This window comes from Pseudophryne corroboree, chromosome 3 (assembly GCF_028390025.1).
Source record: "Pseudophryne corroboree isolate aPseCor3 chromosome 3, aPseCor3.hap2, whole genome shotgun sequence".
NCBI classification, from domain to species: Eukaryota; Metazoa; Chordata; class Amphibia; order Anura; family Myobatrachidae; genus Pseudophryne; species Pseudophryne corroboree.
Genome location: NC_086446.1, coordinates 742,959,826 through 742,979,187, shown reverse-complemented (window position 1 = coordinate 742,979,187; position 19,362 = coordinate 742,959,826). Strand labels below are relative to the sequence as shown.

The window sequence follows — 19,362 nt, the reverse complement described above, 5'->3', positions numbered from 1 at the left end:
TAGTGAGCGAACAACTCGGAATGAGGGCCATAGTCAGACCTAAGGCCGTCATTAATTAAGCCATTTATGTTTCTCTGATACAGCCTTATCTATATCAAATCATGAGAGGGGACATATTACGAGTCACTTTTTTAGCATTTCAAAGGTTCTTATTTAAATTTGGCCAGTGTGCACCTAAGGATGAACTTTTACTTTCCTACAAGAGTTCAACTAATTGGTGCAAAATGTGTCACATTGAAGGTATAGGAGCCAGGATCAATGTTCTGAGTGGAAAGAAAATTCAAACACTTTCCGGAGACTAAAAAAACAAAACAAAAACTATGCACCAAAACTGGGAATGCCTTTCTCCAGGTGCCATCTTCACATCCACTACAGCTCAGTGGTTGGACTCCTAACCACTCAGCATGAAATCTTTTTTTCCCCACTTTGGGAGAGAAGTATCAAACCTCCTAAAAAGTGGGAGATGCATAGCAATCAATCAGCATCTTCCTATAATTTTAAAGAACGTACTTGATAAAGGATATCGTTGCCATGGGCAACGTCTTTACTCTTTAGAAGGCTTGATACATATCCTCCTTCGGGCAAAACCTCTACCTGCCCAATTGCTCCCATTTAATGGTGCAGACTTCTTTATCCCCACAGGTGCGGCCATCTCGCACTAACCTTCAAGAACCTTCTTTTTCCCTCAAACAAAGCTCTATGGAACAAGGGGGAAGTAAGTATACATAGTTAGATCATTGACAATATGGCGAGCATCCCTGGGCAGTGCATTTCACAGAAGGATTATTCCATGACTTTCTAATGAGTGGACTGAATGTAATAAACAGCAAATTAGGGTCATAGAATTTATGTTGCCAGCGCTCTGTGGATGTGTTGTCAGCAGAATTCAGGCAGTTGCCGACACTTTCTTTGTGAAGCCAAACCATTCCACGGACTGCTGTATTACAGTAAGTGCCCATACAGAAACGTTGTGGAAAAACCGCAACCTCACCACGTAAAAATTCACTACCACGAAAACTAAACACGGTATGTTAGAAAGTCTTAAGAGGAAAATCAGTTGCATTGCGCTCAGGGCTGGTTCTAGCCCTTTTTGCGCCCCGGGCGGGAAATAGGGGCGTGGCTTCATACAGGGGGCATGCTCAGTTACGCCCCCTGTACAGTAGAGTAGCGCAGCTGAAATGCTGTGCGGTGCGCGATGACGTCATTGCGCACCGCACAGCAAAGGTCCTCTCCACGAAGGGAAACTAGACGCGTAGCGTCTAGTTCCCTTCACAGCGGGACCAGCAGGGGACACAGCGGGCAGAGGGGGGCACAGCAGTAGCGGATCTTGCCATGGTGCTGCGCCCTCCGGAAGGCGGCGCCCCGGCAAAAGTACTGCTTGCCCATGGCAAGATCCGCTACTGATTGCGCAGCCGCCTATTATTTCCGCTCGCACCCTCCTAAGATGTTGAGTAGAAATCACCCCAAAGTTGGCCTATATATATATGTCCCTTGGGGCATGTTTGCTAGGACGGGACAGTATGTATCCTGACTTCTGAGCCTGGACCTGATTTAAAAAGTTTGTTAGGACATGTGTTAACTCTCTATAACGTGGTTTGTAATATTGATGTATTTCTTTTCAAGTTGAAAATTAACAGATGGGATGTTTCCATCTAGGTCCTAATTAGCCCTATGCATTAAGTGTTTTCTTAAGTGTTTTCTACTGTGTGTGGGTGTGTCACGTGGGCGGGCAATGCGTTCATTTCACTGGTATAAATAAGCCCAGTTTGGCCAGTGATGTGATATGCTCTCCTTCATTTGGACATCTGTGTCTTGAAAAAGGGCCATGTGAGGCCCGTAACGTCGACATTTTTTTGTGTTCACCATGTTGTAAGTTAATTAAACATTTCGGAACTTTAAAGAAAGAAGACTGGTGAGTGCTCTCTCTAGTTTTGGATATATATGGCCCACTATGGATGGACTCTGTGGATATGCCTGAGGTGCACCCCAGCAGGATGTTGATTTTACTTTGTGAGTGCCAACACCTTGGATTCGTTTTATATATATATATATATATATATATATATATATATATATATATATTTTTTTTTTTTTTTTTCACACACCTGCCACAACATTAAAACCATCTGCCGAACATTGTTTAGGTTCCCTTTGTGCCGCCACAACAGCTCTGACCGATCGAGGCATGGACTCCACAAGATCTCTGAAGGTGTCCTGCAAGGTTGGACCTCCAAGGTATCGGACTTGTTTCTCCAGCACATCTCACAGATACTCGATCGGATTAAGATCTGGGGAATATGGAGGCCAAGTCAACACAAGGAATGGTCATGCTAATCAAACCCTTAATGATCATTATTTGCAGTGTGGCAGGGCGTATTATCCTGCCGACAGAGGACACTTCCATCAGGGAACACTGTTGCCACAAAGGAGTCTACTTAAATTGGCAACAATGTTTAGGTAGGTGGTACGTGTCACAGTAGCATCCACATGAATGGCAGGACCCAAGGTTTCCTAGCAGAACATTGCACAGAGCATCACACTGCCTCCTCCACTTGCCTTCTTCCCATAGTGCATCCTGGTGTCATCTCTTTCCCCCAGGGGAACAACGCACATGCACCTGGCCCCCTATATGATGTAAAAAAATAAAATCATGAGTCATGAGACCAGACACCTTTTTCCACTATTTGCAATGGCCGCATCTGGTAGTATGTATGGGCCACAGAGGCTCCTGTGCCCTTTACCAACACACCAGCAGTCTCTTCCTTTAGGCTGCAGCTACATTCTCGGGCTCTATAGGGGCTATCTTACCATTACCTTTTGGATGCCACTAATTTATTTTGGACTCTGTTAACTCTTTGTTACAATACCAGTCCTTTGCGGATTCAACACCTGCTGAGACACCTCCATCAGTCAGCACGTGGTCCCACCACGGACTGTGCCCAAACATCTTCACTGTTTGTTGTATTTGTTGTTCCATGCTTTTACCATGTACTGTCAGCCCACTGTATGCTATGCCTGTCCGTTATACCTCCACTGAAGTGCATCCTCCGTCAACAGATGCATATCACGTGGATCTGCTCATACTGTACATGGTATATCATAAGACCACACAAGTGTCAGTTTTCCCATGTATGCCTTGGCTACTTCTATGGCTCACACCCCACAGTGTAATCTCCATAGCACGCCCAACATGGCTGCCTCACCTGGTGCGCTCGTGGATAGGATGAAAATGCATGGACCTGACGGTTATGGTGGGACACTACTCCTAGCATTAGGACCTCCCATTTTGTGTCATCTCTTCTAGGTGTAACCTGTTCCACTGAGGGTAATCCTACATAGATGGCTGACTCATCCCAAGATGGCTGCCTCATCTGGTACCTTTCATGAGTGGAATATTCAACCCATAGAATTTATTACCCAAAATGTCTGCATCAGCCCTGCAATATGCTTATTGTGCTTTCTAGGTTTCTGTCATTTTTTATTATTTCTGTATGTTTTTCAATTTAGAGGTCATTCTAATACCTTGTACAACGTACCGTGTTTCTGATCTCTGTAAAGGGACTTCAAGTCCTATATGAGCAGAGCACTATATAAATAAAATTATTATCATTATTATTATTGCTCTATGGTCCAGTTTTGACACTCAAGTGCCCCATTGTAGGTGCTTTCGGAGGTAGACAGGGGTCAACATGAACATTGACTTATCTGCGGCTACACATACCCATACGCAGCGAGCTGCGATGCTCTGTGTGTTCTGACATCTTTCTATCATAGCAAGCATTAACTTTTTCAGCTGTGTGCGTGCTACAGTAGCTCTTCTGTGGGATGGCATGGCTCTATCGCTGGTTGTCCTTCCTTGGACCACTCTTGGTGGGCACTAACCACTGCATACCAGGAACACCCCACAAGACCTGCTGTTTTGGAGATGCTCCAATGTAGTCACCCAGCCATCACAATTTGGCCTTTGCAGGGCCGCCATCAGGGGGGTACTGTGGGGACTGAAGTCCCGGGCCCAGGTAGACACAGACAGAAAGGGGGCCCGTGGCGGGTGTCATTGATATCAGTGTGCCTGCTTAGAGCCGTGCAAGCAGTGTACCACTGTTTAAAAGCAGAGAACATTATGCAGTACCCCTGATTCCCCGCCATGCTGCTTCTTGATGCGGAGGTGACCTGACTGCAGCCGGCACGGATGGAACTGATTGCGGAGTTACAGCCCCCACCGCCGGCAGCTTTGAATGCAGCAGCATTCACCCCTCAGCCGGCGCCAGCACTGTACCCAGGGCTGGGGACTCATATGGGCACTGGACAAAGCGCTGTGAGGACGCCACTTATCGCTAGAGAACACCGTGGTGGGGGCTGAGAGAAGTGGGGGATGGAGCAGCGGCGGAGGAAGTGCTGCCAGTGACTTCAGCTGGACTGGCTCTAGAGCAGGTCAAGAAGGAGAGATTGGGGGCCCAATGTCAGTCAGCGCCAGTGCTCTCACTCCTAGAGTGTCACCTCCCGCAGAGGCCGCAGCATCATCCCTCTGCCTGCAAGCCCCTCGTACAAGTTGCTGCTGGCAGAGGCTGGGTATCCGGAACCACAGAGCATGCATCCCTGGTGCCTGAGAGACAAAGTTGGCCACAGTAGCCGGTGAGTGTGAAGTGTGCCTGTAGTGTAGGGACTGCATGGAGGGTGTGTGTAGGGAGTCGGAAGCAAGTATCTGGGGGAAAGCAGGGACTGCAGGAGTGTGTGTGTAGGAGCAAGGACTGAAGGGGGAGAGTGTGTAGGAAGTAGGGACCACAGGGTGGTGTGTATGTGTGTGTGTGTGTGTGTGTGTGTGTGTGTGTGTGTGTGTAGGGAGCTGGGACCGCAGGAGGTGTGTGTAGGGTCCGCAGGGAGGGTGTGTGTAGGGAGTAGGGAGCAAGGACTGGGGATGGGAGTGTATAGGGAGCAGGGACCACAGGGTGGGGTGTGTGAAGGGAGCAGGGACCGTAGGGTGTGTGTGTTTTTGGAGCAGGGACCGCAAGGGAGGGAGTGGGTTTTAGGGACCAGGGACTACAGGATGCGTCTTGGGAGCATATGGAGCAGGGACCACAGGGCGGGCGATTGTGTGTGTTGAGAGCAGGGATCGCAGTATGGACTCCAATATTTATTAACGGACATATGATATACAAAGGAATTTATATTATCTTATTCAGATACAAATTATTCGAACCCTTGTATATGATTTCATATTAATTTGATTTTAATAGTAGACATATAAGGTTATGCAGTTTTTGAAAATTTTGTTTCATTATTCACCTTTCTTCACATTCTTCTCTATATTTAATATTTTGCTGACTAACTATATAGTGAATTGTATTTTCAACTATTATAATAAATGGTACATTTTAATACAATGCACCTCTTATGGACAACTTCTTTTCTTTTCTTTGTGTTGTGCGTGTAGGGAGCAGGAGTCACAAGGGTTGGTGGGTAGGAGAATGCAGGGTGTGTGTAGTTTTATGAAATTTCAGATCGTGTAAGTAAGATGCCTTTTGATGGGACATGTGAAACTAAAGGCCCATACACACTTAACGATATAATGAGCGACGTCGCTCATTTTCCCCCTCCTTGAGCGACGTCGCTCATTATATCGTTAAGTGTGTATGCCGCCAGCGACGATCGATGCGCTGCCCCGCGTGTCGGCAACGATCGTCGCTGTCGGTAGGGCATGCATGAAGGATGTGGACTGTCGTCCACGACCTTCATGCAGGGCTGGCGGGGGCGTGACGTCACTGAGCGGTCATATCGCTCAGTGCGTACAGGCGGCCGCCGACCGGCCGGCCCGGGAGGGGGAAACGTTAGACGATGTCGCTCACAGAGCGACATCGTCTAGTGTGTGTGTGTGTGTGTGTGTGTGTGTGTGTGTGTGTGTGTGTGTGTGTGTGTGTGTGTGTGTGTGTGTGTGTGTGTGTGTGTGTGGAATTATGGGGGCCCTGCCTATTTTGTAAGTCCCGGGCCCCACGCTTTCTGATGGCAGCCCTGGGCCTTTGTTAAAGTCGTATAGATCCTTACACTTGCTCACTTTATCTTCTCCCAACACATTAGATGAGTGTTCACTTGCGGCCTATTATACCCCACTTCTTTGCCATTGTAATGAGATAATCACTGTCACTCACTTCAGCTGTTTTAATGTTATGGCTGATTAGATAGATAGATAGATAGATAGATAGATAGATAGATAGATAGATAGATAGATAGATAGATAGATAGATAGATAGATAGATAGATAGATAGATAGGCTGCAAGTCTCATTTATCAGCTCATATCCTCAACCTCTCTGCCAAATATGAATACAGCAACATGTTCATCTTCTATCACTGCTGTGCCGCTACTACTATGCTGCGGTAAATGGTACCATTGCAAAGAAACACGGCATTATCACACTCAAGCTAGAACACCAAATGGGTATATTAATGTAAACATTTTATCCAGAAGAACTCCACCTAAATAGAACTAATTCTAAATAATTACTCCCCCAGCAAACTGAACTGCAGGGATGCCAGCCACACGATCTGCGCCACTCGGACAGTCATGCTTCAGCTTTGGAGTCACACACTGCACTGACTGCACAAATAACGGCCAGGGCTTTCGGCGGAGTTCCTCTTTAAAGAGCGCACCTGCCCGGATTAGCTGTCTGGCATCTGCAACAACAGGCATCCACGGTCATTGCTACGGAGCACAGCTATAGGATAGGATGCTAGTTAAATATGCAGCTGTATTAGTATACAAACCAAACGGAAACAGTACAGGGTGTTTTATCAGCGAATCACCTGCGCTCAGTGCCATGTTTGCTCTGTGGGTTGGAGGAGGCATCACAAGATTATACACAGATGGAACAGGATGTGACAATACATGAAGGACTGACACCTCACTGTGGGCTGAGAGACTAGTAATATATGACTCATGTGGTGCCTCTGCTTATGCACTTCCTCCACAGGTAACATTAATGGACTAATCTGATGCTTTCTAATGCAACCAACCTGCACTGCCAAGGTACGCGCCACTTCTAGACAAGAGCTGCCTGAGGGCTTGCCATATATAGCCTCTGTTATTTGACACACTTCTAACCGCTATATAGCTTATAATTATCCATATCACTAACTCCGTGGCTCATTGTATGCCAGGCGTGGCAAGCAGAGGACACTGTGCCCACCCACTCATACACAGCTGTAATAAGGGAGAGATGGGATAATACGCCTGGCAGCCTAGTAGTTCCCATGCTTCCATACTTTACCAGCTGGTCGGTAGGAAGGTATACTGGGACTTGTAGTGTCACAACTGCTGGAGAGACACGGGTTGGCCGTGCCGACCACGCCATGTGGGGCTTACACGATTCTATCACAACTCTTTGTTTATACTGCACGTAATTCATTGCATGTATCTATTTTAAAGTGTGCCAATACAAATATGCGCGTTCTAAGGGCCGACAATAGAAGGGGTGGACAGAAGGTTTGTTACTTAAAGGCCTGCGTCTGTCACAGTAGTCATTCTTTTTTCTCTAAAGGCCCATATAGACGGGCCGGTGCAGGAGAGATGTGTGCTGAGCGAGCCAACCGCTCAGCACACATCTCTCCCACCGCTCAGCACAGCGCGATCTGTGCTGAGCGTGCGGGGGGAGAAGGTGCGCTCATTTCACCCAGCGGGTGAAGTGAGCGATTCGCTAGATTGGCTTAGAATAGCGACCCGCTAGATTGGCTTAGAATATCGCTCCGTGAGTACCCCCCTTTAGTCACTTAAATGGTCAGGATTGCAGAAGTGACAGCACAATGGAAGATTTATAACCAGATTGCTTCTCTGTCTCACCACAGCTGTTTACAAGAGCGGGTAAAGGCTGACTCATTTTATTTTAAATGTTACTTAAAGAACAAATACATAAATACGATGGATATATGTAGCCGGTAGATACAGCGCTACTAAGACTATTTGTCAGGTTCTGTATATGTCCAAATTTCCATCATTTACCAAAATGAAGCAATAGGACGGCAACTAATCTCTGATATTGGGGGTAATTCAGACCTGATCGCTCGTTAGCTGTTTTTTGCAGTCCTGCGTTTACATAGTCGCCGCCCAAAGGGGAGTGTATTTTAGCTGTGCAAGTGTGCGATTGCGTGTGCAGCCGAGCGGTACAAAAACATTTTGTGCAGTTTCTGAGTAGCCCAGGACTTACTCAGTCGCTGCGATCACTTCAGCCTGTCCGGGACCGGAATGGACGTCAGACACCCGCCCTGCAAACGCTTGGGAACACCTGCGTTTTTCCAACCACTCCCAGAAACCGGTCAGTTGACACCCACAAACGCCTTCTTCCTGTCAATCACCTTGCGATCGCCTGTGCGAATGGATTCTTCGCACAAACCCATTGCAGGGCAACGAACAGCTTTGTACCTATGGAATGCGCCTGCGCATTGCGGTGCATACGCATGCGCAGTTCTGACCGCAGCGCTGCAAAAAACGCTAGTGAGCGATCAGGTCTGAATTAGCCCCCATGTGCACTGCAGGTGTGGCAGATATAACATTTGCAGAGAGACAGTTAGATTTGGCTGGGTTATTTTGTTTCTGTGCAGGGTAAATACTGGCTGCTTTATTTTTACACTGCAATTTCGATTTCAGTTTGAACACACTCCACCCAAATCTACTCTCTCTGCACATGTTACATCTGCCCCACCTGCAGTGCACATGGTTTTGCCCAACTGCTAACACATTTGCTGCTACGATCAGGTCTGAACTAGACCCATTGTTCAACTTTGTGTGTTGTTTTCAGACGTTGTATTGTAACGAATGGCACGGTCTTCTCTTAGTGCTCACAGGGGCCTACAGCATATCTCAATTAATAGGTGTGGGATATGCCCCAAATTCCACCCAATTCCCCTGAATGGATGTACAGGGGACTATCTACTGCAGTCCACCGTTTGCAAGCAAAAGCAGCGCCTATAGGTTGGGTGTGGATCATCAAATCGACAGTGTCTAGGTCGACAATGTTTAGGTTGACCACTACAGGACAACAGTCTCTAGGTCGACAGAGTTGGAAGGTCGACAGGGTTTCTAGGTCAACATGTGCTAGGTCGACAGGTCAAAAGGTCAACATGAGTTTTGTTTTTGTGTCGTTTTCAGCGTACAGTGACCGGGAAGCCGAATTAGTGCACCGTGTCCCCTCGCATGGCTCGCCATGCTTCGGGCAAGGTGCCTAGCTCCGCTACCGCTTCGCTCGGCACAGATTACCATTCCAATCGTAGTCCACGTGGATCGTTAAGTATGAAAAAGTTCAAAAAAAGAAAAAAAAAATGAAAAGCTCATGTCGACCTTTTGACGTAGCACATGTCGACCTAGAAACCCTGTCGACCTAATGACTGTCAACCTATGGTGGTCGACCTAAACATTGTCGACCTAGACAGTGTTGATCTTCAGACCGGATCCCCTATAGGTTTCTGTGGATCCCTCCCCTGCAATGGCTGACAGCACATACGCAATAGTGCAGCGGGGTCCTGAAGGAGAAGTGAAGTGATCGCGTTAGTTACCTTTTGGATTTTCATACATACGGGCAAACCTTACATACCTAATTGTTGAGATAAACAGCGACAGGAAAGACATGATAATAAACATGTCTCACATTCACCTATAATCTCATTCCCAGTACATACCAATACACACCATCTTATGAAAATGGAAGTACTATATATAGGCAGATATCGCTGCAATTCGGTGGCATATAATTTGCAGTAAAGACCAGTGTATCGCGATTTAAGAGACTTTGAACGAGGCTTGATAGTCGGTGCCTGAGAGGTGCGTCACTCCATCTCCAAAATCAACACGAAATTTGGATTTTCACACACAACAAGTTCAAGGATGTACCGCAACTACACGACATCAGGGAAGACATCCAGCGCGCGACACTGCTGTGGCCAACGAGAAACTGTGGGCGATCGCCTGGCGCGCAATGTAACATCTGACCAGCATGTGACATTGCCGCAGATAGCAGCAAAATCTATGGGGTACAGAAGACGCTGACCCCACGGCACAAGGCTCTACGCATCGCCTGGGCGCATGAACCACACCACTAGACAACAGATGACTGGAAAGGTGTAGCCTGGATCAGCGGTCAGCTGGCACAAATTAGGACCTCTGCGGCACTGCAGACATCACTGACCGGTGGAATGCAGTAGAGCATTTATGAATGCACAGCGTACTGAACCTTGAAGTGGACGGGCTACTCAGGAGTGGGCTCCAGTATGCACAAGACGGCGTCTGAGCGATATGCATGTTTTCCCGAAACATCACTGAATCAAGCCCTATGAGCATACTTGTCCTCTGATACACTGTTTCCCAACCTCAGTCCTCAAGCCACACCGACAGTCCAGGTTTTAAGGATACTTTACTTCAGCTCAGTTATTCTGATTTAACCATCTGTGCTCAAGCACGGATATCCTTAAAACCTGGACTGTTAGTGTGCCTTGAGGACCAAGGTTGGGAAACACTGCGCTAATGGCTACTTCCAGCAGGATAACGCTCAACATCACAAGCACACGTCACGTACTTGTGGCATTTTGGCCTGAAGTATTTAAAACAGCATTACTATAGTGTAAACATTGCTCCGCTATTGGGTGGATAAATCTTTGTGCACTTGCAAACTCCATCCATGTGCGTATGCCTAGTCTAGCACACGCAGAGTCATGCAGACAGCCGCGAGATCCGTACACATGTATACATGAGTCCCACTCAGAATCAGGCCCAAGGCGTATAATATTAATTCCCAATTATTCTATACCAGTATAACTGAATCGACATATAACGGGTCACCTCAGTCTCCAACCCCTGTGCTCAGCCCTGCCACCTCTCTGCTGTTCCTCACACCCCCTTGTTCCATGGCGACTCCGTCCCGCCACTCCATCGGACGTTTCTTCCCGCCACCCCCACTCTCATACTTACTTCTCCTCACTAAAAGCCCCATACACACTGGGCGACATTCCCCTAATTAGTGACTAGCGCTATCTGGCTGAACACTGTATCGTTCAGCGGTATAGCACATACACACTGAATAGTATCAATGAACGGTATCGTTCAGAGACGACATCCCGGCGTTCCCCGAACATGCAGCTAAATGATGTAGCCAAAGTTATCTGCATGTTCGATAGAACGGAGATGAATGTGAACGACCCGTGGGTGTGCGCATCGTTCAGGCATACACACTGGCAGATATGAACGATAGACCTTTCAAAATATCGTTCATATCATCCTGTGTTGTCGCCCAGTGTGTATGAGGCTTCGGGGGTCTATTTACCAAGCTTTGGATGGAGATAAAGTGGACGGAGATAAAGTACCAGCCAATCAGCTCCTAACTGCCATGTCACAGGCTGGGTAAATGATAGTTAGGAGCTGATTGGCTGGTACTTTATCTCCATCCAAGGCTTAGTAAATAGACCCCTAAAATTCTTTCCCATCTCCCTTGCAGTGGGAGCCATCGGAGTTCACGGCCAAGCTACCTCTGCACATGCACTGAGGAGGGAATACATATGAAATCCCGGCTGTCGGTATACCGAACAGCGTCATCGAGTCTGCCGGAAGTGAGTCCCCTCATGTGCTCGCTACGCATCGGGCCCTGTGGCTTGCTGCACTTGCCACAGGTTCTATTCCCACTCGGTTGGTGGCATGGACCTACCAAGTGGGAATACCGAGCGCTTGTTGGGATTCCATCTGGCGGGATATCACCGGCTGTCGGGATTCTGGCGTCGGTCTCCTGGACGCCGGAATCCCGACAGTCGGAATATTGACTGCAACCCCTGAGGAGACGGGACATACTTTAAACAATTATGTAGACCTCCACAATATGAATAACTATATAGAATACTTCACATTTTAAAATGCCATATAACCTGTTGGGTTGCGGTCGTTAGGGTGACACAACTTAAGGCGACACTCATTAGGTCGACCACTGAAGGTCGACAATGCCATTAGGTCGACATGGCCGTTAGGTCGACATGTACAAGGTCAACAGGTCGAAAAGGTCGACATGAGTTTTTCCCATTTTTCTCCGTTTTTTTACATTTTCTCATACTTAACAATTCACGTGGACTACGGTTGGAACCGTAATCTGTGCCGAGCGAAGCAGTAGCGGAGTGAGGCACCTTGCCCGAAGCCGCGAGCCATGTGAGGGGACACGGTGCACTAATTTGGGTTCCCCGTCACTTTAAGGAGAAAACGACACCAAAAACAGTCAAAAACCTCATGTCGACCTTTTGACCTGTCAACCTAGTACAGGTCGACCTAATGACCATGTCGACCTTCCATGGTCGACCTAATGACTGTCAACCTAAGTTGTGTCTATCCAACGACCCATACCCAACCTGTTAACTCCACACTATCTCTCGATCACAAAAGTTAGCTCTTCAGAACAGTAAACTATTACATTATTTAGCTCTTTGAAAAAGAAAATGTAAAAAAAATAATAATAAATTTAAACAGGGAAAACTACCGCTGAGCTTGTGAATCAGAAGCATCACACATTATACCAGAAGGGAAATCATTTAGATGAGATTATGAGACTCACATGATGCATCCAGTAGGAAACTGCAGGTTATTCTACAGAAATATAATGCTTATTGTTCAGGAATTTATTCAGTTTAATATGTGGCAACACACAGACCGCCAGCCAGAAACCACTTCAATAACACACTGATAAAAACACTGAAGCAGAGGAAGTGGAATTGTCACACAGTAAAAAGTGTTGTAAAGTATATTCCAGCTCAATTGCATGTAACTTAACTATAGTTCCCCATCAGCTTCTAATTCATTGTGTCAGAGCAAATAGTTTATTTGCATAGTTCTGTTCATGGCCCATGTTTACACCATAAATGCCGCCCGGATGGAAATTCAATGATATATAATAGACTGTACACACACCTATATTATTATACACTGCTCAAAAAAAATAAGAATTTACTCACCGGTAATTCTATTTCTCGTAGTCCGTAGTGGATGCTGGGAACTCCGTAAGGACCATGGGGAATAGCGGGCTCCGAAGGAGGCTGGGCACTCTAGAAAGATTTATGACTACCTGGTGTGCACTGGCTCCTCCCACTATGACCCTCCTCCAAGCCTCAGTTAGGACACTGTGCCCGGACGAGCTGACATAATAAGGAAGGATTTTGAATCCCGGGTAAGACTCATACCAGCCACACCAATCACACCGTACAACTCGTGATACTATATCCAGTTTTACAGTATGAAAACAACTGAGCCTCTCAACAGATGGCTCAACAATAACCCTTCAGTTAGCAATAACTATTTACAAGTATTGCAGACAATCCGCACTTGGGATGGGCGCCCAGCATCCACTACGGACTACGAGAAATAGAATTACCGGTGAGTAAATTCTTATTTTCTCTGACGTCCTAGTGGATGCTGGGAACTCCGTAAGGACCATGGGGATTATACCAAAGCTCCCAAACGGGCGGGAGAGTGCGGATGACTCTGCAGCACCGAATGAGAGAACTCTAGGTCCTCCTCAGCCAGGGTATCAAATTTGTAGAATTTTGCAAACGTGTTTGCCCCTGACCAAGTAGCTGCTCGGCAAAGTTGTAAAGCCGAGACCCCTCGGGCAGCCGCCCAAGATGAGCCCACCTTCCTTGTGGAATGGGCATTTACAGATTTTGGCTGTGGCAGGCCTGCCACAGAATGTGCAAGCTGAATTGTACTACAAATCCAGCGAGCAATAGTCTGCTTAGAAGCAGGAGCACCCAGCTTGTTGGGTGCATACAGGATAAACAGCGAGTCAGATTTTCTGACTCCAGCCGTCCTGGAAACATATATTTTCAGGGCCCTGACAACGTCTAGCAACTTGGAGTCCTCCAAATCCCTAGTAGCCGCAGGCACCACAATAGGCTGGTTCAGGTGAAACGCTGACACCACCTTAGGGAGAAACTGGGGACGAGTCCTCAATTCTGCCCTATCCATATGGAAAATCAGATAAGGGCTTTTACATGATAAAGCCGCCAATTCTGACACTCGCCTGGCTGAAGCCAAGGCCAATAACATGACCACTTTCCACGTGAGATATTTTAGATCCACGGTTTTTAGTGGCTCAAACCAATGTGATTTTAAGAAACTCAACACCACGTTGAGATCCCAAGGTGCCACAGGAGGCACAAACGGGGGCTGAATATGCAGCACTCCTTTCACAAATGTCTGAACTTCAGGTACTGAAGCTAGTTCTTTTTGAAAGAAAATCGACAGAGCAGAGATCTGTACTTTAATGGAGCCTAGTTTTAGGCCCATATTCACTCCTGCTTGCAGGAAATGCAGAAATCGACCCAGCTGAAATTCCTCTGTTGGGGCCTTTTTTGCCTCGCACCATGCAACATATTTCCGCCATATGCGGTGATAATGCTTTGCCGTAACATCTTTCCTGGCTTTTATAAGCGTAGGAATGACTTCTTCCGGAATACCCTTTTCCTTCAGGATCCGGCGTTCAACCGCCATGCCGTCAAACGCAGCCGCGGTAAGTCTTGGAACAGACAGGGCCCCTGCTGTAGCAGGTCCTGTCTGAGCGTAGAGGCCACGGGTCCTCTGAGAGCATCTTTTGAAGTTCCGGGTACCACGCTTGTCTTGGCCAATCCGGAACCACGAGAATTGTGTTTACTCCTCGCTTTCTTATTATTCTCAATACCTTTGGTATGAGAGGCAGAGGAGGGAACACATAAACCGACTGGTACACCCACGGTGTCACTAGAGCGTCCACAGCTATCGCCTGAGGGTCCCTTGACCTGGCGCAATATCTTTTTAACTTTTTGTTGAGGCGGGACGCCATCATGTCCACCTGTGGTTTTTCCCAACGGTTTACCAGCATCTGGAAGACTTCTGGATGAAGTCCCCACTCTCCCGGGTGGAGGTCGTGTCTGCTGAGGAAGTCTGCTTCCCAGTTGTCCACTCCCGGAATGAACACTGCTGACAGTGCTAGAACATGATTCTCCGCCCATCGGAGAATTCTTGTGGCTTCTGCCATCGCCATCCTGCTTCTTGTGCCTCCCTGTCGATTTACATGGGCGACTGCCGTGATGTTGTCTGACTGGATCAGCACCGGCTGGTGTAGGAGCAGGGATTTTGCTTGACTTGGGGCATTGTAAATGGCCCTTAGTTCCAGAATATTTATGTGAAGGGAAGTCTCCTGACTCGACCATAGTCCTTGGAAGTTTCTTCCCTGTGTGACTGCCCCCCAGCCTCGAAGGCTGGCATCCGTGGTCACCAGGACCCAGTCCTGTATGCCGAACCTGCGGCCCTCTAGAAGATGGGCACTCTGCAGCCACCACAGTAGAGACACCCTGGTTCTTGGAGACAGGGTTATTAAGCGATGCATCTGAAGATGCGATCCGGACCATTGGTCCAACAGGTCCCACTGAAAGATTCTGGCATGGAACCTGCCGAAGGGAATTGCTTCGTAAGAAGCTACCATCTTTCCCAGGACCCGCGTGCAGTGATGCACCGATACCTGTTTTGGTTTCAGGAGGTCTCTGACTAGAGATGACAACTCCCTGGCTTTCTCCTCCGGGAGAAACACTTTTTTCTGGACTGTATCCAGAATCATACCCAGGAACAGTAGCCGTGTCGTCGGAACCAGCTGTGACTTTGGGATATTCAGAATCCAGCCGTGCTGGTGCAGCACTTCCTGAGATAGTGCTACTCCCACCAACAACTGTTCCTTGGACCTCGCCTTTATTAGGAGATCGTCCAAGTACGGGATAATTAAAACTCCCTTTTTTCGAAGGAGTATCATCATTTCCGCCATAACCTTGGTAAATACCCTCGGTGCCGTGGACAGTCCAAACGGCAGCGTCTGGAATTGGTAATGGCAATCCTGTACCACAAATCTGAGGTACTCCTGGTGAGGATGGTAAATGGGAACATGCAAGTAAGCATCATTGATGTCCAGGGATACCATGTAATCCCCCTCGTCCAGGCTTGCAATAACCGCCCTGAGCGATTCCATCTTGAACTTGAATTTTTTTATGTATGTGTTCAAGGATTTCAAATTTAAAATGGGTCTCACCGAACCGTCCGGTTTCGGCGCCACAAATAGTGTGGAATAGTAACCCCGGCCTTGTTGAAGTAGGGGTACCTTGATTATCACCTGCTGGGAATACAGCTTGTGAATTGCCGCTAGCACCGCCTCCCTGTCTGAGGGAGCAATCGGCAAGGCAGATTTTAGGAACCGGTGGGGTGGAGACGCCTCGAATTCCAGTTTGTACCCCTGAGATACTATTTGAAGGATCCAGGGATCCACCTGTGAGCGAGCCCACTGATCGCTGAAACTCTTGAGGCGGCCCCCCACCGTACCTGGCTCCGCCTGTGGAGCCCCATCGTCATGCGGCGGACTTGGAAGAAGAAGCGGGGGAGGACTTTTGCTCCTGGGAACCTGCTGTTTGTTGCAGCCTTTTTCCCCTACCTCTGCCTCTGGACAGAAAAGACCCGCCTTTTCCACGCTTGTTTTTCTGGGTCCGAAAGGACTGAACCTGATAAAACGGCGCCTTCTTAGGCTGTGAGGGGACATGGGGTAAAAATGCTGACTTCCCAGACGTTGCTGTGGAAACTAGGTCCGAGAGACCATCCCCAAATAATTCCTCACCCTTATATGGCAAAACTTCCATGTGCCTTTTAGAAACTGCATCTCCTGTCCACTGGCAAGTCCATAAGCCTCTCCTAGCAGAAATGGACAATGCACTTACTTTAGATGCCAGCCGGCAGATTTCCCTCTGTGCATCTCTCATATATAAGACTGAGTCTTTGATATGGTCTATGGTTAGCAGGATCGTGTCTCTGTCTAATGTGTCAATATTTTCTGACAGTTTATCTGACCACGCAGCGGCAGCACTGCACATCCATGCTGACGCAATAGTTGGCCTAAGTATAATGCCTGAGTGTGTGTATACAGACTTCAGGATCGCCTCCTGCTTTCTATCAGCAGGTTCCTTGAGGGCGGCCGTATCCGGAGACGGTAGTGCCACCTTTTTAGACAAACGTGTGAGCGCTTTATCCACCTTAGGGGGTGTTTCCCAACGTGACCTATCCTCTGGCGGGAAAGGGAACGCCATTAGTACCTTCTTAGGAATTACCAATTTTTTATCAGGGAAAGCCCACGCTTCTTCACACACTTCATTTAATTCATCTGATGGGGAAAAACTACGGGTAGTTTTTTCTCCCCAAACATAATACCCTTTTTAGTGGTACCTGGGTTTATATCAGAAATGTGTAACACCTCTTTCATTGCCTCAATCATGCAGTGAATGGCCTTAGTGGGCATCAGGTTAGACTCATCGTCGTCGACACTGGTGTCAGTATCAGTGTCGACATCTGGGTCTGCGGTCTGAGGTAGCGGGCGTTTTAGAGCCCCTGATGACCTGTGAGACGCCTGGACAGGCACGAGCTGAGAAGTCGGCTGTCCCACATTTGGCATGTCGTCAAATTTCTTATGTAAGGAGTCTATACGTGCACTCATTTCTTTCCATAAGCTCAACCACTCAGGTGTCTGCCCCGCAGGGGGTGACATCCCTTCTAAAGGCATCTGCTCCGTCTCCACATCATTATCCTCATCAAACATGTCGACACAGCCGTACCGACACACCGCACACACACAGGGAATGCTCCAACAGAGGACAGGACCCACAAAAGCCCTTTGGGGGGACAGAGTGAGAGTATGCCAGCACACACCAGAGCGCTATATAATGCAGGGACTAACTGAGTTATGTCCCCTATAGCTGCTTTTTCTATATAAATGTATACTGCGCCTAAATTTAGTCGTCCCCCCCCCCCTCTCTTTTTTACCCTTTTCTGTAGTGTAGACTGCAGGGGAGAGCCAGGGAGCTTCCTTCCAGCGGAGCTGTGAGGGAAAATGGCGCCAGTGTGCTGAGGGAGATAGCTCCGCCCCTTTTCCGCAGACTATTCTCCCGCTTTTTCCTATATTCTGGCAGGGGTATTTTCCACATATATAGCCTCTGGGGCTATATATTGTGGTATTTTTTGCCAGCCAAGGTGTTATTATTGCTTCTCAGGGCGCCCCCCCCCAGCGCCCTGCACCCTCAGTGACCGGAGTGTGAAGTGTGTGTGAGGAGCAATGGCGCACAGCTGCAGTGCTGTGCGCTACCTTGGTGAAGACTGATGTCTTCTGCCGCCGATTTTCCGGACCTCTTCTTGCTTCTGGCTCTGTAAGGGGGACGGCGGCGCGGCTCCTGGACCGAACACCAAGGCTGGGCCTGCGGTCGATCCCTCTGGAGCTAATGGTGTCCAGTAGCCTAAGAAGCCCAAGCTGGCTGCAAGCAGGCAGGTTCGATTCTTCTCCCCTTAGTCCCTCGCTGCAGTGAGCCTGTTGCCAGCAGGTCTCACTGAAAATAAAAAACCTAATTTCTATACTTTCTTTCTAAAGGCTCAGGAGAGCCCCTAGTGTGCATCCAACCTCGGCCGGGCACAAAATCTAACTGAGGCTTGGAGGAGGGTCATAGTGGGAGGAGCCAGTGCACACCAGGTAGTCATACATCTTTCTAGAGTGCCCAGCCTCCTTCGGAGCCCGCTATTCCCCATGGTCCTTATGGACGTCCCACTAGGACGTCAGAGAAAATAAAGGGAACACTTAAACAACACAATGTAATTCCAAGTGAATCACACTTCTGTGAAATCAAATTGTCCACTTAGGAAGCAACACTGATTGACAATCAATTTCACATGCTGTTGTGCAAATGGAATAGACAACAGGTGGAAATTATAGGCAATTAGCAAGACACCCCCAATAAAGGAGTTGTTCTGCAGGTGGTGACCACAGACCACTTCTCAGCTCCTATGCTTTCTGGCTGATGTTTTGGTCACTTTTGAAAGCTGGCGGTGCTTTCACTCTAGTGGTAGCATGAGACGGAGTCTACAACCCACACAAGTGGCTCAGGTAGTGCAGCTCATCCAGGATGGCACATCAATGCGAGCAGTGGCAAGAAGGTTTGCTGTGTCTGTCAGCGTAGTGTCCAGAGCATGGAGGCGCTACCAGGAGACAGGCCAGTACATCAGGAGATGTGGAGGAGGCCGTAGGAGGGCAACAACCCAGCAGCAGGACCGCTACCTCCGCCTTTGTGCAAGGAGGAACAGGAGGAGCACTGCCAGAGCCCTGCAAAATAACCTCCAGCAAGCCACAAATGTGCATGTGTCTACTCAAACGATCAGAAACAGACTTCATGAGGGTGGTATGAGGGCCCGACGTCCACAGGTGGGGGTTGTGCTTACAGCCTAACACCGTGCAAAGACGTTTGGCATTTGCCAGAGAACACCAAGACTGGCAAATTCGCCACTGGCGCCCTGTGCTCTTCACAGATG

The 19,362-nt window shown here is 48.1% G+C and overlaps 1 protein-coding gene across 5 annotated transcripts in view; it reads right to left on the bottom strand.

The window, feature by feature from the left end:
* Positions 1–19,362, bottom strand: part of LOC135056751 (stress-induced-phosphoprotein 1-like) — a 141,930-nt gene that overhangs the window by 95,613 nt on the left and 26,955 nt on the right. Inside the window, exon 1 of one of the 5 annotated variants that reach the window (XM_063962291.1) lies at positions 2,106–2,277. The exons of the other annotated variants lie outside the window; for them this stretch is intronic. Within the exon in view, the coding sequence (XP_063818361.1) occupies positions 2,106–2,261 (156 nt within the window). The 5' untranslated portion in view covers positions 2,262–2,277. Of the gene's footprint in view, positions 1–2,105; positions 2,278–19,362 lie in introns of those variants that run through there. 5 annotated transcript variants of the gene reach the window in all.